Raw genomic sequence first — 18,248 nt, 5'->3', positions numbered from 1 at the left:
GAGATGGAGGCTGAGAAACACCCCAAAAAACACCAAAAACACCCCCAAAACACCCCAAAAAACATCAAAAACACCCCCAAAACACCCCAAAAAACCCCCAGACCCACCTTCACCACCCCTGGGGAGATGGAGGGTGACAGACACCCAAAAAAACACCCAAAAACCAGCCAAAACCACCCCCCCAAACCACCCAGAAACACCCCAAAAACACCCCAAAAAAGAACCCTTAAAACACCCCCAAAAACACCCCAAGACACCCCAAAAACGCCCCGAAAATACCACAAAGACACCCAGATCCCGTTCACCACCCCTGGGGAGGTGGAGGGTGAGAGACACCCCAAAAAAACCCCAAAAACACCCCAAAAACAGCCCCAAAATACCCCAAAACACCCCAAAGACACCCCAAAAAACCCCCAAAACACCCCAAAAACACCCTCAAAACACCCCAAAGACACCCCAAAACCACCCCAAAACCATCCCCAAAACACCCGAAAGACATCCCCAAAACACCCCAAAACACCCCAAAACACCCCCAAAACACCCCCAAAACACCCCCAAAACCACTGCAAAAACACCCCAAGGACACCCCAAGACCACCCCAAAAACACCCCAAAACCACCCCAAAGACACCCCAAAACCACCCCAAAAACACCCCAAAAACACCCCAAAACACCCCAAAGACACCCCAAAACCACCCCAAAACACCCGAAAGACATCCCCAAAACACCCCAAAACACCCCAAAGACACCCCAAAGACACCCCAAAACCACCCCAAAACCACCCCAAAAACACCCCAAAACACCCCAAAACACCCCAAAGACACCCCAAAACCACCCCAAAACCGCCCCAAAGACGCCCCCAAAACACCCCAAAACACCCCAAAGACACCCCAACACCACCCGGAGCCCCCTCAGCACCCCGGGGGCGCCGTGGGTCAGAGACCCCCCCCCGCTCCTGCTGCTCTGAGGGGCCCCCCCAGGACCCCCAAAACCTCAAACCCCCGAAACTTCCCCAGACCCCCCAGCGTGCCCCCATTCCTGCCCCAAACCCCCCAAAACCCACACCCCAACAATCCCCCCAGACCCCCAGACCCCCCAGACCCCCAAATGTCCCCCCAGACCCCCAGATCTCGACCCCCAAATGTCCCCCCACCGTTCCTGCTGTTCTGTTTGGGGGTGCTCTGGGTGCCCCAATCCCCCCAAATCCCCCAAATCCCCCCAGGACCCCCCCAGACCCCCAAATGTCCCCCCCAGACCCCCAAATGTCCCCCCAGACCCCCAAATGTCGCCCCCAGACCCCCAAATGTCGCCCCCAGACCCCCAGATGTCCCCTCACCGTTCCTGCTGTTCAGTTTGGGGGTGCTCTGGGTGCCCCAATCCCCCCAAATCCCCCCAAACCCCCCAAATCCCCCAGACCCCCCAAATCCCCCAGACCCCCCGGGGCCCCCAAACCCCCCCAGACCCCCCGGGACCCCCCAGACCCCCAAATGTCGCCCCCAGACCCCCAAATGTCCCCCCCAGACCCCCAGATGTCCCCTCACCGTTCCTGCTGTTCTGTTTGGGGGTGCTCTGGGTGCCCCAATCCCCCCAAATCTCCCAAATCCCCCCAAACTCCCCAAATCCCCCAGACCCCCAGACCCCCCAGACCCCCAAATGTCCCCCCCAGACCCCCAAATGTCCCCCCCAGACCCCCAGATGTCCCCTCACCGTTCCTGCTGTTCTGTTTGAGGGTGCTGGCCGAGAGCTGGATGGAGCCGTCCCCCCCCAGCTCCTGCGGGAACACGAGCTCCTGGAGCGGCCCCTCGGTGTTGAGCACCGACACCTCCAGCACTGAGGGAAAACGGGAAAAATGGGAAAAATGGGAAAAAAACCCGTGGGAAATATGGGAGAATTGTGGGAAATGTGGCGGGGAAAACCCATGGGAAATATGGGAAAAAAACCCGTGGGAAATATGGGAAAAACGTGGGAAATATGGGGGGAAAACCCATGGGAAATATGGGAGAAATGTGGGAAATGTAGGGAAAACTCATGGGAAATATGGGAAAAAACCCCGTGGGAAATATGGGAGAAACGTGGGAAATATGGGGAAAAAAACCCCGTGGGAAATATGGGAGAAACGTGGGAAATATGGGGAAAAAAACCCGTGGGAAATATGGGAGAAATGTGGGAAATATGGGAAAAAAACCCGTGGGAAATATGGGAAAAAACCCCGTGGGAAATATGGAAAAACATGGGAAATATGGGAAAAACGTGGGAAATATGGGGGGAAAACCCATGGGAAATATGGGGAAAAAAACCCATGGGAAATATGGAAGAAACGTGGGAAATATGGGGAAAAAATGTGTGGGATATATGGGGAAAACATGGGAAATATGGGAAAAAACGCATGGGAAATATGGGAGAAACATGGGAAAATATGGGAAAAAACCCCATGGGAAATATGGGAGAAACATGGGAAATATGGGAAAAAACGTATGGGAAATATGGGAGAAACATGGGAAATATGGGAAAAAAACAGTATGGGAAATATTGGAAAAACATGGAAAATATGGGAAAAAAACCCATGGGAAATATGGGAAAAACATGGAAAATATGGGAAAAACCCCCATGGGAAATATGGGAAAAAAACCCCATGGGAAATATGGGAGAAATGTGGGAAATATGGGGAAAAAACTGTATGGGAAATATGGGAAAAATATGGGAAATATGGGAAAAAAACCCATGGGAAATATGGGAGAAACATGGGAAAATATGGGGAAAAACCCCATGGGAAATATGGGAGAAATGTGGGAAATACGGGGAAAAAATGTGTGGGATATATGGGGAAAACATGGGAAATATGGGGAAAAAATTGAAAATATGGGAAAAAGAATACATGGGAAATATGGGGAAAAAACACATGGGAAATAAGGGGAAAACCCCCATGGGAAATATGGAAAAAACATGGGAAATATGGGAAAAACCGCCATGGGAAATATGGAAAAGAACATGGGAAATAAGGGAAAAACCCCCATGGAAAATATGGGAAAAATGGAAAATATGGGGAAAAAAACGCATGGGAAATGTGGGGAAACCATGGAAAACCATGGGAGGGGTCGGGGAAGACCCTTGGGACATTGGGATAGTGGGATAGTGGGATGTTGGGACATTGGGATATTGGGATATTGGGACATTGGGATATTGTATATTGGGATATTGGGATATTGGGATATTGGGATATTGGGACATTGGGACATTGGGATATTGGGATATTGGGACATTGGGATATTGGGATATTGGGATATTGGGACGTTGGGACGTTGGGATATTGGGACGTTGGGATATTGGGATATTGCGATATTGGGACGTTGGGACGTTGGGATATTGGGATATTGGGACATTGGGACGTTGGGATATTGGGATATTGGGATATTGGGATATTGGGACGTTGGGACATTGGGATGTTGGGATATTGGGATATTGGGATATTGGGATATTGAGATATTGGGACATTGGGATGTTGGAACATTGGGATATTGGGACGTTGGGATATTGGGACATTGGGACATTGGGACATTGGGACATTGTGACATTGGGACGTTGGGATATTGGGATATTGGGATATTGGGATATTGGGATATTGTATATTGGGATATTGGGACATTGAGACATTGGGATATTGGGACATTGGGACATTGGGATATTGTATATTGGGATATTGAGACATTGGGATATTGGGATATTGGGACATTGGGACATTGGGACATTGTGATATTGGGATATTGGGATATTGTGACGTTGGGATATTGGGATATTGGGATATTGTGACGTTGGGACATTGGGATGTTGAGACGTTGGGACGTTGGGATATTGGGATGCTGGGATATTGGGACATTGGGATATTGGGACATTGGGACATTGGGACATTGGGACATTGAGATATTGGGATATTGTGACGTTGGCACATTGGGATATTGGGATATTGGGATATTGGGATATTGGGACATTGGAACATTGGGATATTCGGCTATTTGGTCACCAGGGTCCCTTGCCGGCTGCAGGGCCTGCAAGGCGGGGGCAGGACAGGGTGGGCCGCGGGGCCCCGTGGGGACCCCAGGACGGGCTCGGGGCTGGGCGGGGCCGCCGGGGCCGGGGCGGGGGTCCCGGGGGCTGACCCAGGTTCTGCCGGGCGGCCAGGAAGCGCGCGGGCTCCTTGACGTTGTCGGCCAGCAGGAAGGCGCCCTCCTCCAGCACGTCCAGCAGCATGGTGGCCGTGTGCGCCTGCTCCGAGCCGTTCATGTCCCGCCACGACTCCAGCGCCTCCGGGCGCAGCAGGTTGTCCACGGCCTCCACCACGGCCTGCGGGACGGGCGGGGAGCGTGGGGCACGGACGGGACCGGGGACACGGCTGGGACACGGCTGTGACACGGCTGGGACACGGCTGGGACAGGGCTGGGACATGGCTGGGGCACGGCTGGGACAGGGCTGGGACACGGTTGGGACATGGCTGGGGACAGGGCTGGGGATACACCTGGGGAAACAGCTGGGACACGGCTGGGACACGGCTGGGACACGGCTGGGACATGGCTGGGACACGGCTGGGACAGGGCTGGGGACACGGCTGGGACACGGCTGGGGACACGGCTGGGACACGGCTGGGGATACACCTGGGGACATGGCTGGGGACACGGCTGGGACACGGCTGGGACAGGGCTGGGACACGGCTGGGACACGGCTGGGACACGGCTGGGGACATGGCTGTGACACGGCTGGGACACGGCTGGGACACGGCTGGGACACGGCTGGGACATGGCTGGGGACACACCCCGGGGACACACGCAAACGACACGCCCAAACAGACGTGCCCAGAGGGACACGCCCAAATGCCACGTCCAGCCAGGACGGGCCCCACCCACTGACCTCCAACCCCCAGGTCCCCTGCACCCCTGGGTGCAGCCATGTCCAACCCAGGGACACGCCCACCCACCCAAACCACACCCATGGGACACACCCACCCAAATCACACCCATGGGACACGCCCACCCAAATCACACCCATGGGACACGCCCACCCATGGGACACGCCAATGGGACACGCCCACCCAAATCACACCCATGGGACACGCCCACCCAATCCACACCCATGGGACACGCCCACCCAAATCACACCTGTGGGACACGCCCACCATGACCACACCCATTGGACACGCCCACCCAAATCACACCCATGGGACACGCCCACCCAGACCACACCCATGGGACACGCCCACACACCCAAATCACACCCATGGGACACGCCCACCCACCCAAATCACACCGATGGGACACGCCCACCCAATCCACACCCATGGCACACGCCCACCCACCCAGACCACACCCATGGGACACGCCCACCCACCCAAATCTCACCCATGGGACACGCCCACCCAAATCCACACCCATTGGACACGCCCACCCAAACCACACCCATGGGACACGCCCACCCAGACCACACCCATGGGACACGCCCACCCAAATCACACCCATGGGACACGCCCACCCACCCAATCCACACCCATGGGACACGCCCACCCAATCCACACCCATGGCACACGCCCACCCAATCACACCCATTGGACACGCCCACCCACCCAAATCACACCCATGGGACACACCCACCCAAACCACACCCATGGGACACGCCCACCCACCCCACACCCATGGGACACGCCCACCCAAAGCCACACCCATGGGACACACCCACCCAGACCACACCCATTGTACACGCCCACCCAATCCACACCCATGGGACACGCCCACCCTGGCCACACCCATGGGACACACCCACCCCACACCCATGGGACACGCCCACCCAAATCACACCCATGGGACACGCCCACCCAATCCACACCCATGGGACACGCCCACCCTGGCCACACCCATGGGACACACCCACCCCACAGCCATGGGACACGCCCACCCAGACCACACCCATGGGACACGCCCACCCAATCCACACCCATGGGACACGCCCACCCACCCAAACCACACCCATGGGACACACCCACCCATGGGACACGCCCATGGGACACGCCCACCCATCCCACACCCATGGGACACGCCCACCCACCCAAATCACACCCATGGGACACGCCCACCCAATCCACACCCATGGGACACGCCCACCCATGGGACACACCCACCCATGGGACACGCCCATGGGACACACCCACCCAAATCCACACCCATGGGACACGCCCACCTAAACCACACCCATGGGATATGCCCACCCACCCAAATCACACCTGTGGGACACGCCCACCCAAATCACACCCGTGGGACACGCCCACCCAACCCACACCCATTGGACACGCCCACCCAGACCACACCCATTGTACACGCCCACCCAAATCACACCCATGGGACACGCCCACCCATCCCACACCCATGGGACACGCCCACCCACCCAAATCTCACCCATGGGACACGCCCACCCAAACCACACCCATGGGACACACCCACCCAACCCACACCCATGGGACACGCCCACCCACCCAAATCACACCCATGGGACACGCCCACCCAAATCACACCCATGGGACACGCCCACCCAAATCTCACCCATGGGACACGCCCACCCAAATCTCACCCATGGGACATGCCCACCCAACCCACACCCATGGGACACGCCCACCCACCCAAATCTCACCCATTGGACACGCCCACCCAACCCACACCCCTCGGACACGCCCACCCAAATCACACCCATGGGACACGCCCACCCAAATCACACCCATGGGACACGCCCACCCTGACCACACCCATGGGACACGCCCACCCAAACCACACCCATGGGACACGCCCACCCACCCAAATCACACCCATGGGACACGCCCACCCACCCACCCCACACCCATGGGACACGCCCACCCACTCTAGCCCCACCCTGGCCACACCCACTCCAGCCCCTCCCACTGTCGCGGCCACGCCCCGCTGGCCCCGCCCCTCACCTTGATGTAATCCTTGCAGGTTCGCTCCCGCTTGTGCATCTGGGGGTGATGAAAGAGAGAGGGCAGGTGAGGGGTGGGACCCCAAAACCCACCACGGGGTCCCCCCAAAATCCGGGGAATCGCCCCAAAGTCTGGGACAGAACAAACCCAAAGTCTGGGGAAGAACAACCCAAAATCTGGGGAAGAACAACCGAAAATCTGGGACAGAACAAACCCAAAATCTGGGGAAGAACAGCCGCAAAAACTGGGACAGAACAAACCCAAAATCTGGGGAATAAAAACCGAAAATCTGGGACAGAACAAACCCAAAATCTGGGGCAGAACAACACAAAATCTGGGGAAGAACAACCGAAAATCTGGGACAGAACAAACCCAAAATCTGGGGCAGAACAACACAAAATCTGGGGAAGAACAACCGAAAATCTGGGACAGAACAAACCCAAAATCTGGGAAATCGACCCAAAATCTGGGGAAGAACAACCGAAAATCTGGGGAAGAACAAAACAAAAATCTGGGAAATCGACCCAAAATCTGGGGCAGAACAACCCCAAAACCTGGGGCAAAACAACCCAAAATCTGGGGCAGAACAACCCAAAATCTGGGACAGAACAAACCCAAAATCTGGGGAAGAACAACCCCAAAATCTGGGACAGAACAACCCAAAATCTGGGGAAGAACAACCCCAAAATCCCAACTCTCCCTAAATAAACTAAAAATTAAAAAAAACTACTCTAAAAATTATAAGCTGACTAAAAATTTAAATTCTGTTTTTTACATTTTCAGTAAAAAAAAAAAATCAAGAATATTTGAAAATTTTGATTCTAATTCTTATTGCTCTTTAATTACTCTTAATAAAATTTTCCTTATACCTTTTTAAAGTTTTAAATATACTTTACCGTATTTCTCATCCTACTTCACAACAAAGAAATCAATGCTAATAATTATTAATAGTAGTAAATTATTAGTAGTATTAGCACATTAATATAGATTAGTATGTTAGTATATTAGTAACTAGTATATTAGTATATTAATATATTAGTTTAAGTATATTACTATATTAATAGTAGTATTATTTGTATAATAAAAATTTCTGTACTAGAAATCTTAATTATAATTATATAATAATAATATGATAATGATAATGATAATGATAATGATAAAGATAAAGATAATAATGATGATAATAATAATAATAACAACAGCAACACAATAATAATAATAATAATAATAATAATAATAATAATAATAATAATAATAAAAATAAAACTATTTCATGAATTATATATGGGGTTTTGGGGTCACACCTGTCCCTCCTGCCCCCCCCCCATCCCGCACCCCAAATTTGGGGTTTGGGGTCACACCTGTTCCTCCTGTCCCCCTAAGGTTCCTGCGCCCCAAATTTGGAGTTTTGGGGTCACACCTGAGGTTCCTGCACCCCAAATTTGGGGTTTGGTGTCCCACCTGAGGTTCCTGCACCCCAAATTTGGAGTTTTGGGGTCACACCTGAGGTTCCTGCACCCCAAATTTGGGGTTTGGGGTCACACCTGTTCCTCCTGTCCCCCTAAGGTTCCTGCGCCCCAAATTTGGAGTTTTGGGGTCCCACCTGAGGTTCCTGCACCCCAAATTTGGAGTTTTGGGGTCACACCTGTTCCTCCCGTCCCCCCTACATCCTGCACCCCAAATTTGGGATTTTGGGGTCACACCTTTTCCTACTGTCCCCCTAAGGTTCCTGCACCCCAAATTTGGTGTTTGGGGGCGCACCTGAGGTTCCTGCACCCCAAATTTGGAGTTTTGGGGTCCCACCTGAGGTTCCCGCACCCCAAATTTGGGGTTTGGGATCACACCTGAGGTTCCTGCACCCCAAATTTGGGATTTTGGTGTCCCACCTGTCCCTCCCGTCCCCCCCCCATCCTGCACCCCAAATTTGGAGTTTTGGGGTCACACCTGTTCCTCCGGTCCCCCCCACATCCTGCACCCCAAATTTGGAGTTTTGGGGTCACACCTGCTCCTCCTGTCCCCCCCAACATCCCGCACCCCAAATTTGGGGTTTGGGGTCACACCTGAGGTTCCTGCACCCCAAATTTGGGGTTTTGGGGTCACACCTGTCCCTCCTGTCCCCCCCAACATCCCGCACCCCAAATTTGGGATTTTGGGGTCCCACCTGAGGTTTCTGCGCCCCAAATTTGGAGTTTTGGTGTCACACCTGTCCCTCCCGTCCCCCCCAACATCCCGCACCCCAAATTTGGAGTTTTGGGGTCACACCTGTTCCTCCTGTCCCCCTAAGGTTCCTGCACCCCAAATTTGGGGTTTGGGGGCGCACCTGAGGTTCCTGCGCCCCAAATTTGGAGTTTTGGGGTCCCACCTGAGGTTCCTGCACCCCAAATTTGGGATTTTGGGGTCACACCTGTTCCTCCTGTCCCCCCCACATCCTGCACCCCAATTTTGGGTTTTGGGGGTGCACCTGAGGTTCCTGCACCCCAAATTTGGAGTTTTGGGGTCACACCTGAGGTTCCTGCACCCCAAATTTGGAGTTTTGGGGTCACACCTGTTCCTCCTGTCCCCCTAAGGTTCCTGTGCCCCAAATTTGGAGTTTTGGGGTCACACCTGTTCCTCCCGTCCCCCTAAGGTTCCTGCACCCCAAATTTGGGATTTTGGTGTCCCACCTGAGGTTCCTGCACCCCAAATTTGGGATTGGGGTCACACCTGTCCCTCCCGTCCCCCCCCATCCCGCACCCCAAATTTGGAGTTTTGGGGTCCCACCTGTTCCTCCTGCCCCCCCAACATCCTGCACCCCAAATTTGGGATTTTGGTGTCCCACCTGTCCCTCCCGTCCCCCCCCACATCCCGCACCCAAAATTTGGGGTTTGGGGTCCCACCTGAGGTTCCTGCGCCCCAAATTTGGGGTTTGGGATCACACCTGAGGTTCCTGCACCCCAAATTTGGAGTTTTGGGGTCACACCTGCTCCTCCTGTCCCCCTAAGGTTCCTGCACCCCAAATTTGGGATTTTGGGATCACACCTGAGGTTCCTGCGCCCCAAATTTGGAGTTTTGGGGTCCCACCTGATGTTCTTGCACCCCAAATTTGGAGTTTTGGGGTCCCACCTGTTCCTTCTGCCCTCCCCAACATCCTGCACCCCAAATTTGGGATTTTGGTGTCCTACCTGTCCCTCCCGTCCCCCCCCCATCCCGCACCCCAATTTTGGGGTTTGGGGGCGCACCTTGTTGTAGTTCTTGCCCGCGGACTCCCTCTCGAGCGGGCGCAGCGCCTGCAGCTGCGCGTCCAGGATGTCCAGGAGCTGCTCCAGCAGCCGCACGGCCGAGCTGACGTCGCCGGCGAACACCGGGCCCCGCGTGTGGCGCGCCAGCTCCGCCGCGATGGCCGCCGCGTTCTCCCCGCTCTTGATCTGGGGGGGCCCCGACATCCCCGGGGGGTCACAGGGGGTCGGGGGGCTCCCCAAAATCCATCAAGGGGCCACAGGGGGTCTGGGGTCCCGATGTCCCCCAGAGGGTCTGGGGGCTCCCCAAAATCCATCAAGGGGTCACAGGGGGTCTGGGGCTCCCCAAAATCCATCAAGGGGTCACAGGGGGTCACAGGGGGTCCCCAAGATTCCCGGGGGGTCACAGGGGGTCTGGTGGGCTCCCCAAAATCCATCAAGGGGCCACAGAGGGTCTGGGGTCCCGAGATCCCTCAAGGGGTCTGGGGGCTCCCCAAAATCCATCAAGGGGTCACAGAGGGTCTGGGATTCCGAGGTCCCCCAGAGGGTCTGGGGCTCCCCAAAATCCATCAAGGGGTCACAGAGGGTCCCAGAGATGCCCGGGGGGTCTGGGGGTCCCCAAAATCCATCAAGGGGCCACAGGGGGTCTGGGGTCCCGAGATCCCCCAGGGGGTCTGGGGGCTCCCCAAAATCCATCAAGGGGTCACAGAGGGTCCCAGAGATCCCTAGGGGGTCTGGGGGCTCCCCAAAATCCATCAAGGGGTCACAGGGGGTCTGGGGGCTCCCCAAAATCCATCAAGGGGTCACAGAGGGTCCCAGAAATGCCCGGGGGGTCTGGGGGCTCCCCAAAATCCATCAAGGGGTCACAGAGGGTCCCAGAAATGCCCGGGGGGTCTGGGGGCTCCCCAAAATCCATCAAGGGGTCACAGAGGGTCTGGTGGGCTCCCCAAGATCCCCCAGGGGGTCACAGTGGGTCTGGGGGCTCCCCAAAATCCATCAAGGGGTCACAGAGGGTCCCAGAGATGCCCAGGGGGTCACAGGGGGTCCCCAAAATCCCCAGGGGGTCACAGGGGGTCCCCGAGATCCCCGGGGGGTCACAGAGCATCAGAGGTGGTCCTCAAGATCCCCCAGGGGGTCACAGAGGGTCTGGGGGGGTCCTCAAGATCCTCAGGGGGTCGGGGGGGTCCCCGAGATCCATCAAGGGGTCACAGAGTGTCAGAGGTGGTCCTTGAGATACCCAGGGGGTCACAGGGGGTCCCCAAAATCCCCAGGGGGTCACAGTGGGTCCCCAAAATCCCCAGGGGGTCACAGTGGGTCTGGGGGCTCCCCAAAATCCATCAAGGTGTCGCAGAGCATCAGAGGTGGTCTTTGAGATGCCCAGGGGGTCACAGGGGGTCTGGGGGTCCCCAAAATCCCCAGGGGGTCACAGGGGGTCCCCGACATCCCTGGGGGGTCACAGGGGGTCTGGGGGCTCCCCAAAATCCATCAAGGGGTCACAGGGGGTCCCCAAGATTCCCGGGGGGTCACAGGGGGTCTGGGGGCTCCCCGATGTCCCCCAGGGGGTTGGGGGGTCACCGAAATCCCCGGGGGGTCACAGAGGGTCTGGGGGCTCCCCAAAATCCATCAAGGGGTCACAGAGGGTCTGGGGGCTCCCCAAAATCCATCAAGGTGTCACAGAGCATCAGAGGTGGTCCTCGAGATCCCCAGGGGGGCACAGAGGGTCTGGGGGTCCCTAAAATCCCCGGGGGGTCACAGGGGGTCTGGGGCTCCCCAAAATCTATCAAGGGGTCACAGGGGGTCTGGTGGGCTCCCCAAGATCCCCCAGGGGGTCACAGGGGGTCCCCGACATCCCCGGGGGGTCACAGGGGGTCTGGGGAGGTCATAGAGGGTCTGGGGGCTCCCCGATGTCCCCCAGGGGGTCTGGGGGTCACCGAAATCCCTGGGGGGTCACAGGGGGTCACAGGGGGTCCCCGAGATCCCCCAGGGGGTCACAGGGGATCTGGGGGCTCCCCAAAATCCATCAAGGGGTCACAGGGGGTCTGGGGGGGCCTCGAGATCCCCAGGGTGGGTTTGGGGGATTTCTGTTTAGGGGTGTCCCCATTTCTGGAGGTTCCCCAATTTTGGGGAATTTCTGTTTCGGGGTGCCCCAACTTTGGTGGATTTCTGTTTCGGGTGTCCCAATTTTGGGGGATTTCTGATTCGGGGTGCCCCAATTTTGGTGGATTTCTGTTTTGGGTGCCCCATTTCTGGGGGTCCCAATTTTGGGGGATTTCTATTTCGGGGTGTCCCAATTTTGGGGGATTTCTGTTCAGGGTGTCCCAATTTTGGGGGATTTCTGTTCAGGGTGCCCCATTTCGGGGTGCCCCAATTTTGGTGGATTTCTGTTTCGGGTGCCCCATTTCTGGTGGATTTCTGTTTCGGGTGTCCAAATTTTGGGATATTTCTGTTTCGGGTGTCCCCATTTCTGGTGGATTTCTGTTTCGGGTGTCCAAATTTTGGAATATTTCTGTTTCGGGTGTCCCCATTTCTGGTGGATTTCTGTTTCAGGTGTCCCCATTTCTGGTGGATTTCTGTTTCGGGTGTCCCCATTTCTGGTGGATTTCTGTTTCGGGTGTCCCAATTTTGGAATATTTCTGTTTCGGGTGTCCCCGTTCCGGGGTTTGCTCTCTGGGGTCCCCCCCGGCCCGGTTTCGGGGTGCCCCCGGGTACCTTCTGGGCCACCTGGTTGACCCAGGGGCTGGTGCAGTTGCTCAGGTCGGGCCCGCGGGGGTTCCACACGCCCAGCCCCAGCAGGCACTGGAAGGAGGCGATGCCTGGGGGGCACGGGGGGCTCAGGGGGACCCCGAATCTCCCCGGCCCCCCCAGCGCCCCCTCCCCGCCCCACAGCATCCCCACCGCCATCCCAGCAGGCACGGGCAGGAGGTGATGGCTGGGGGAGGGGACAGCACCCCCAGAACCCCCCCAAAATCCCCCGTAGACCCCAGGACCCCCCCAAAATCCCTCCAAATTCCCCATAGCTCCCAGAACCCCCCAGAATCCCCCGTAGCCCCCCCAGATTCCCCCAAAGCCCCCAGAACCCTTCCAAAAATTATCTAGTCCCCCCATTCTCCTCACTCCCCCCAGCCCCCCTATTCCCATCATTCCCAGTCCCCCATTCCCAGTCCCTCCAGTACCCCCAGATCCCCCATCCCCATCCCCATCCCCGTGTCCCATCCCCATTCCCATTCCAATCCCATTCTCATCCCCATCCCCATCCCCATCCCCATCCCCATCCCCATCCCCATCCCCGTTCCCATCCCCATCCCCATCCCCAATTCCCATCCCAATCCCAATCCCATCCCCATCCCCAATTCCCATCCCAATCCCAATCCCAATCCCAATCCCAATTCCCATCCCAATCCCAATCCCATTCCCAGTCCCAATCCCAATCCCATCCCAATCCCAATCCCAATCCCATTCCCATCCCCATCCCCAATTCCCATCCGCAATTCCCATCCCCAATTCCCAATCCCAATTCCCATCCCAATCCCATTCCCAATCCAATCCCATCCCGTTCCATTCCCATTCCCATCCCCAATCCAATCCCAATCCCAATCCCAATTCCCATTCCCATCCCATTCCCATCCCAATCCCAAATCCCAATCCCAATCCCAATCCCAATCCCATCCCCATCCTCACCCCCAATTCCCATCCCCAATTCCCATCCCAATCCCAATCCCAATCCCAATCCCAATCCCATCCCCATCCCCATCCCAATCCCAATCCCAATCCCAATCCCATTCCCATTCCCATTCCCATTCCCATCCCCCATTCCCATCCCCGTTCCCATCCCCAATTCCCAATCCCAATCCCATTCCAATCCCATCCCGCTCCATTCCCATCCCAATCCCATCCCAATCCCAATCCCAATCCCAATCCCAATCCCATCCCAATCCCAATCCCAATCCCAATCCCAATCCCAATCCCAATCCCAATCCCAATCCCAATCCCAATCCCAATCCCAATCCCAATCCCAATCCCAATCCCAATCCCATCCCAATCCCACTCCAATCCCATCCCGTCCCATTCCCATCCCAATCCCATCCCATTCCCAATCCCAATCCCAATCCCAATCCCAATCCCATCCCAATCCCAATCCCAATCCCAATCCCAATCCCAATCCCAATCCCATCCCAATCCCAATCCCAATCCCATTCCCAATCCCAATCCCACTCCAATCCCATCCCGTCCCATTCCCATTCCCGCTCACCTCGGGTCCCCTTGGGGCAGGGTCTCTCCACCAGCGCCCCCTGCTGGGCCGCGGGCCATTGCACCCTGCGCACCTCCCGCGCCTCGCACAGGCGCCCCCCGGGACCCCCCCCGGGACCCCCGGGACCCCCCCCGGGACCCCCCCCGGGCCCCCCCGGCCCCGCCGCCCCCCCGGGACCCCCCCCGGGCCCCGCCGGGGGTCGGCGGGAGGCGGGGGGGGGCGGCGGCGGCGCCCCCGGGCCGCCGTTGGGGGGTCCCGGGGACCCCCCCGGGGTGGCGGCGCTGTGCGCGGGGCCCGGGGGGGGTCCCGGGGGTCCCGGGGGGTCCCGGGGGGTGAGGGGGCCCCGGCGGGCCGTGGGCGTGGGGAACGGGGGCGCGGCGGAGCTGGGCGGGGCCGTGGGGTGCGGGGGGGCCGCGCTCGGCGCTTCCGTCGTCACCGGACCTGGGGGGGGCACAAAAATCGGGGGGGGGGTTCAGGGTCTGGGGGACCCCCCTGAACCCCCCCAGGGGTCCCCTCCAGCCGATGGGGGGAGGGGATGATAGACCCCCCCCCCCAAGTGAGCCCGGACCCCTCCATGGGGCTGGGGCACAGCGAGACCCCCAAAAATCAACCCGGAGGTGCCCCCGAGCACTTGGGGGTCCCCAAAATGTGACCCCAGTGTGGCCCCCCCCAAAATGAACTGGGGCACCCCCAGAGTGAACTGGGACCCCCCCCCCCTCCCCCAAAAACCCCAAAATCCCAAACCCAGCCCCTCAGGCTCCCCCACTCTGGCCGGGGCTGCACCCCAAAATCCACCCGGGCACCCCAAAGTCCACCCGGGCACCCCAAAATCCACCCGGGCACCCCAAAGTCAACTGGGGCACCCCAAAGTCAACTGGGGCACCCCCAAAGTAAACCCCGACCCCCAGGGCTGCCCCCCGCTGGGTGGGGACGACGCCTCAAAAAGCAAACGGGAACCCCCAGTGTCCCCCAAAACTTCGGGAGGGACCCCCCAAAATGAAGCAGAGCTCAAAACACCCACACCCCAAACCCTAAACCCCGCACCCCAAATCCAAAGCCCACACCCCAAACCCCGCACCCCAAATCCAAAGCCCACACCCCAAACCCAGCACCCCAAACCCAGCACCCCAAACCCCAAACCCCAAACCCCAAACCCCAAACCCAGCACCCCAAATCCCACATCCCAAACCCCAAACCCAGCACCCCAAACCCCGCACCCTAAACCCTTCACCCAAACCCCGCACCCCAAACCCCGCACCCCAAACCCCGCACCCCAAATCCCAAACCCAGCACCCCAAATCCCACATCCCAAACCCCAAACCCCGCAACCCAAACCCTTCACCCAAACCCCGCACCCCAAACCCCAAACCCAGCACCCCAAATCCCACATCCCAAACCCCAAACCCAAGCCCCCCACCCCAATCTTCGCACCCCAATCTCCGCACCCCGAACCCCGCACCCGAACCCCGGACCTGAACCCCGCATTCCAAACCCCGCACCCAAACCCTTCACCCAAACCCCGCACCCCAAACCCCGCACCCCAAACCCCAAATTCCGCACCCCAAACCCCGCACCCCAAACTCTGCACCCCAAACCCCGCACCCCGCACCCCAAACTCCACACCCCAAACCCTTCACCCAAACCCCGCACCCCAAACCCCGCATCCCAAACCCCAAACTCCGCATCCCAAAGCCCGCACCCCAAACCCCAAATTCCACACCCCAAACCCCAAACCCCTCACTCCGCACCCAAAGCCCCCACCCCAAACCCTTCACTCAAACCCCGCACCCAAACCCCGCACCCCAAACTCCACACCCCAAACCCCGCACCCCGCACCCCAAACTCCACACCCCAAACCCCGCACCCCACACCCCTCACCCCGCACCCCTCACCCCACACCCCAAATCCCAAGCCCCCCACCCCAAACCCTTCACCCGCACCCCTCACCCCTCACCCCCCACCCCAAACCCCTCACCCCACACCCGCACCCCTCACCCCCCACCCCAAACCCCGCACCCCACGCCCCCCGCAGCCGCCCCGCCGCGCTGACCGTCACCGTCCGGGGCTGCCGCGAAGTCGAGCCCGTAGCGCAGCAGGAAGTGGTTGTTCCACACGTACAGCTGGTTGTCGCGGGGGTTGTAACCCACCGAGGCCACGAACTGGTAAGGGTTGGGGAAGGGCAGCGCCAGCGGCGAGCCGCGCCCGCGCCGCGTGTCGAAGGCGTACACCAGCGCGTTGCCCAGGTGCTCCGTGTCGTCGTCCAGGTAAACGCTGCGCACCACGTAGAGCACCCCGCAGGCCATGAAGGCGTCCGAGGCCGCCCGCTTGGCGTAGCCCGTCTCCCAGGTGCCCTCCAGGCGCAGCGTGTAGGGGTTCAGCTGGCTCACCACCAGCCGCCCGCCGTTGCCCTCGGTGGCGTAGATGACCCAGAGCCCGTCCTCGTCCACCGCCAGGTCGATGTCGGTCTTGCCGCCCCAGCGGTAGGGCGACGTGTCGTGGTAGTTGGCGGCGCCCACGGCGGTCTCGCCGCTCTTGATGCGGGTGCGCAGGTCGTACTTGACGATGCTGCGGGTGCGCTCCTTGTTGTAGAACACGGCGCCGTCGTACACCACGAAGCCGGTGCCGTCGGCGCGGTGCGGGAGGCGGTGCGTGGCCGCGGGCCGGGCGCCCACCAGGTCGGCCCACGAGGCGTACTCGGTGAGCGTGTCGGTGCGGTAGGGCACCCAGGGCAGCACGTAGAGCCGGTCCCCCGACTGCAGCGGGTCCCGGCACCAGCCGCCCGCCTGGTGCGGCGACTCGTGCGTGGAGAGCGCCGGCCCCACGCGCTGCGGCACGCCCGGGCAGACGAAAACTGCGGGGGGACACGGGCGGGGAGGGTGGGACAGACAGGGGGACACGGGGGGGGACAGACGGAGGGACACGGGGGGGGACAGACGGAGGGACACGGGGGGGGACAGACGGAGGGACACGGGAAGGGTGGGACAGACACGGGGACACGGGGAGGGACAGACAGAAGGATATGGGGAGGGACAGACGGAGGGACACGGGGACGGACATGGGGGCGCGGGGAGGGTGGGACAGACAGAGGGACACGGGGAGGGACAAAGGGTGGGACAGACACGGGGACACGGGGAGGGACAAAGGGACACAGGGACAGACAGGGGGACACGGGGAGGGACAGACGGAGGGACACAGGGACGGACATGGGGACACGGGAAAGGTGGGACAGACAGAGGGACACGGGGGGGGACAGACGGAGGGACACGGGGGGGGTGGGACAGACGGGGGGACACGGGGGGGGTGGGACAGACACGGGGAGGGACAGACAGAGGGACACGGGGAGGGACAGACAGAGGGACACGGGGAGGGACAGACAGGGGGACACGGGAAAGGTGTGACAGACAGGGGGACACGGGGAGGGACAGACAGGGGGGACACGGGGACGGACATGGGGGCGCGGGGAGGGTGGGACAGACAGAGGGACACGGGGAGGATGGGACAGACAGAGGGACACGGGGGGGACAGAGAGGGGGACACGGGGAGGGACAAAGGGACACGGGGAGGGTGGGACAGACACGGGGAGGGACAGACAGAGGGACACGGGGAGGACAGACAGGGGGGCGCGGGGAGGGACAGACGGAGGGACACAGGGACGGACAGGGGGACACGGGGAGGGTGTGACAGACAGGGGGACACGGGGAGGGACAGACGGAGGGACACAGGGACGAACATGGGGACACGGGGAGGACAGACAGGGGGACACGGGGAGGGACAGACAGGGGGACACGGGAAAGGTGGGACAGACAGGGGGACACGGG

At 59.1% G+C, this 18,248-nt stretch overlaps 1 protein-coding gene across 1 annotated transcript in view; it reads right to left on the bottom strand.

The window, feature by feature from the left end:
* Window positions 1-18,248, bottom strand: part of LOC110482235 (adhesion G protein-coupled receptor L1) — a 64,597-nt gene that overhangs the window by 18,440 nt on the left and 27,909 nt on the right. The window contains exons 6-13 of the mRNA XM_077790713.1: window positions 16,481-17,281; window positions 14,624-14,871; window positions 14,431-14,545; window positions 12,891-12,994; window positions 10,185-10,370; window positions 6,967-7,005; window positions 4,154-4,337; window positions 1,707-1,829 (exon numbers count right to left, since the gene is read on the bottom strand). Of these exons, the coding sequence (XP_077646839.1) occupies window positions 1,707-1,829; window positions 4,154-4,337; window positions 6,967-7,005; window positions 10,185-10,370; window positions 12,891-12,994; window positions 14,431-14,545; window positions 14,624-14,871; window positions 16,481-17,281 (1,800 nt within the window). The remainder of the gene's footprint in view (window positions 1-1,706; window positions 1,830-4,153; window positions 4,338-6,966; window positions 7,006-10,184; window positions 10,371-12,890; window positions 12,995-14,430; window positions 14,546-14,623; window positions 14,872-16,480; window positions 17,282-18,248) is intronic.

This window comes from Lonchura striata, unplaced genomic scaffold (genome assembly GCF_046129695.1).
Source record: "Lonchura striata isolate bLonStr1 unplaced genomic scaffold, bLonStr1.mat Scaffold_276, whole genome shotgun sequence".
In the NCBI taxonomy this organism is placed as follows: Eukaryota; Metazoa; Chordata; class Aves; order Passeriformes; family Estrildidae; genus Lonchura; species Lonchura striata.
The sequence above is the reverse complement of the archived record's forward strand: the minus strand, read 5'-3'. Positions and strand labels throughout refer to the sequence as shown.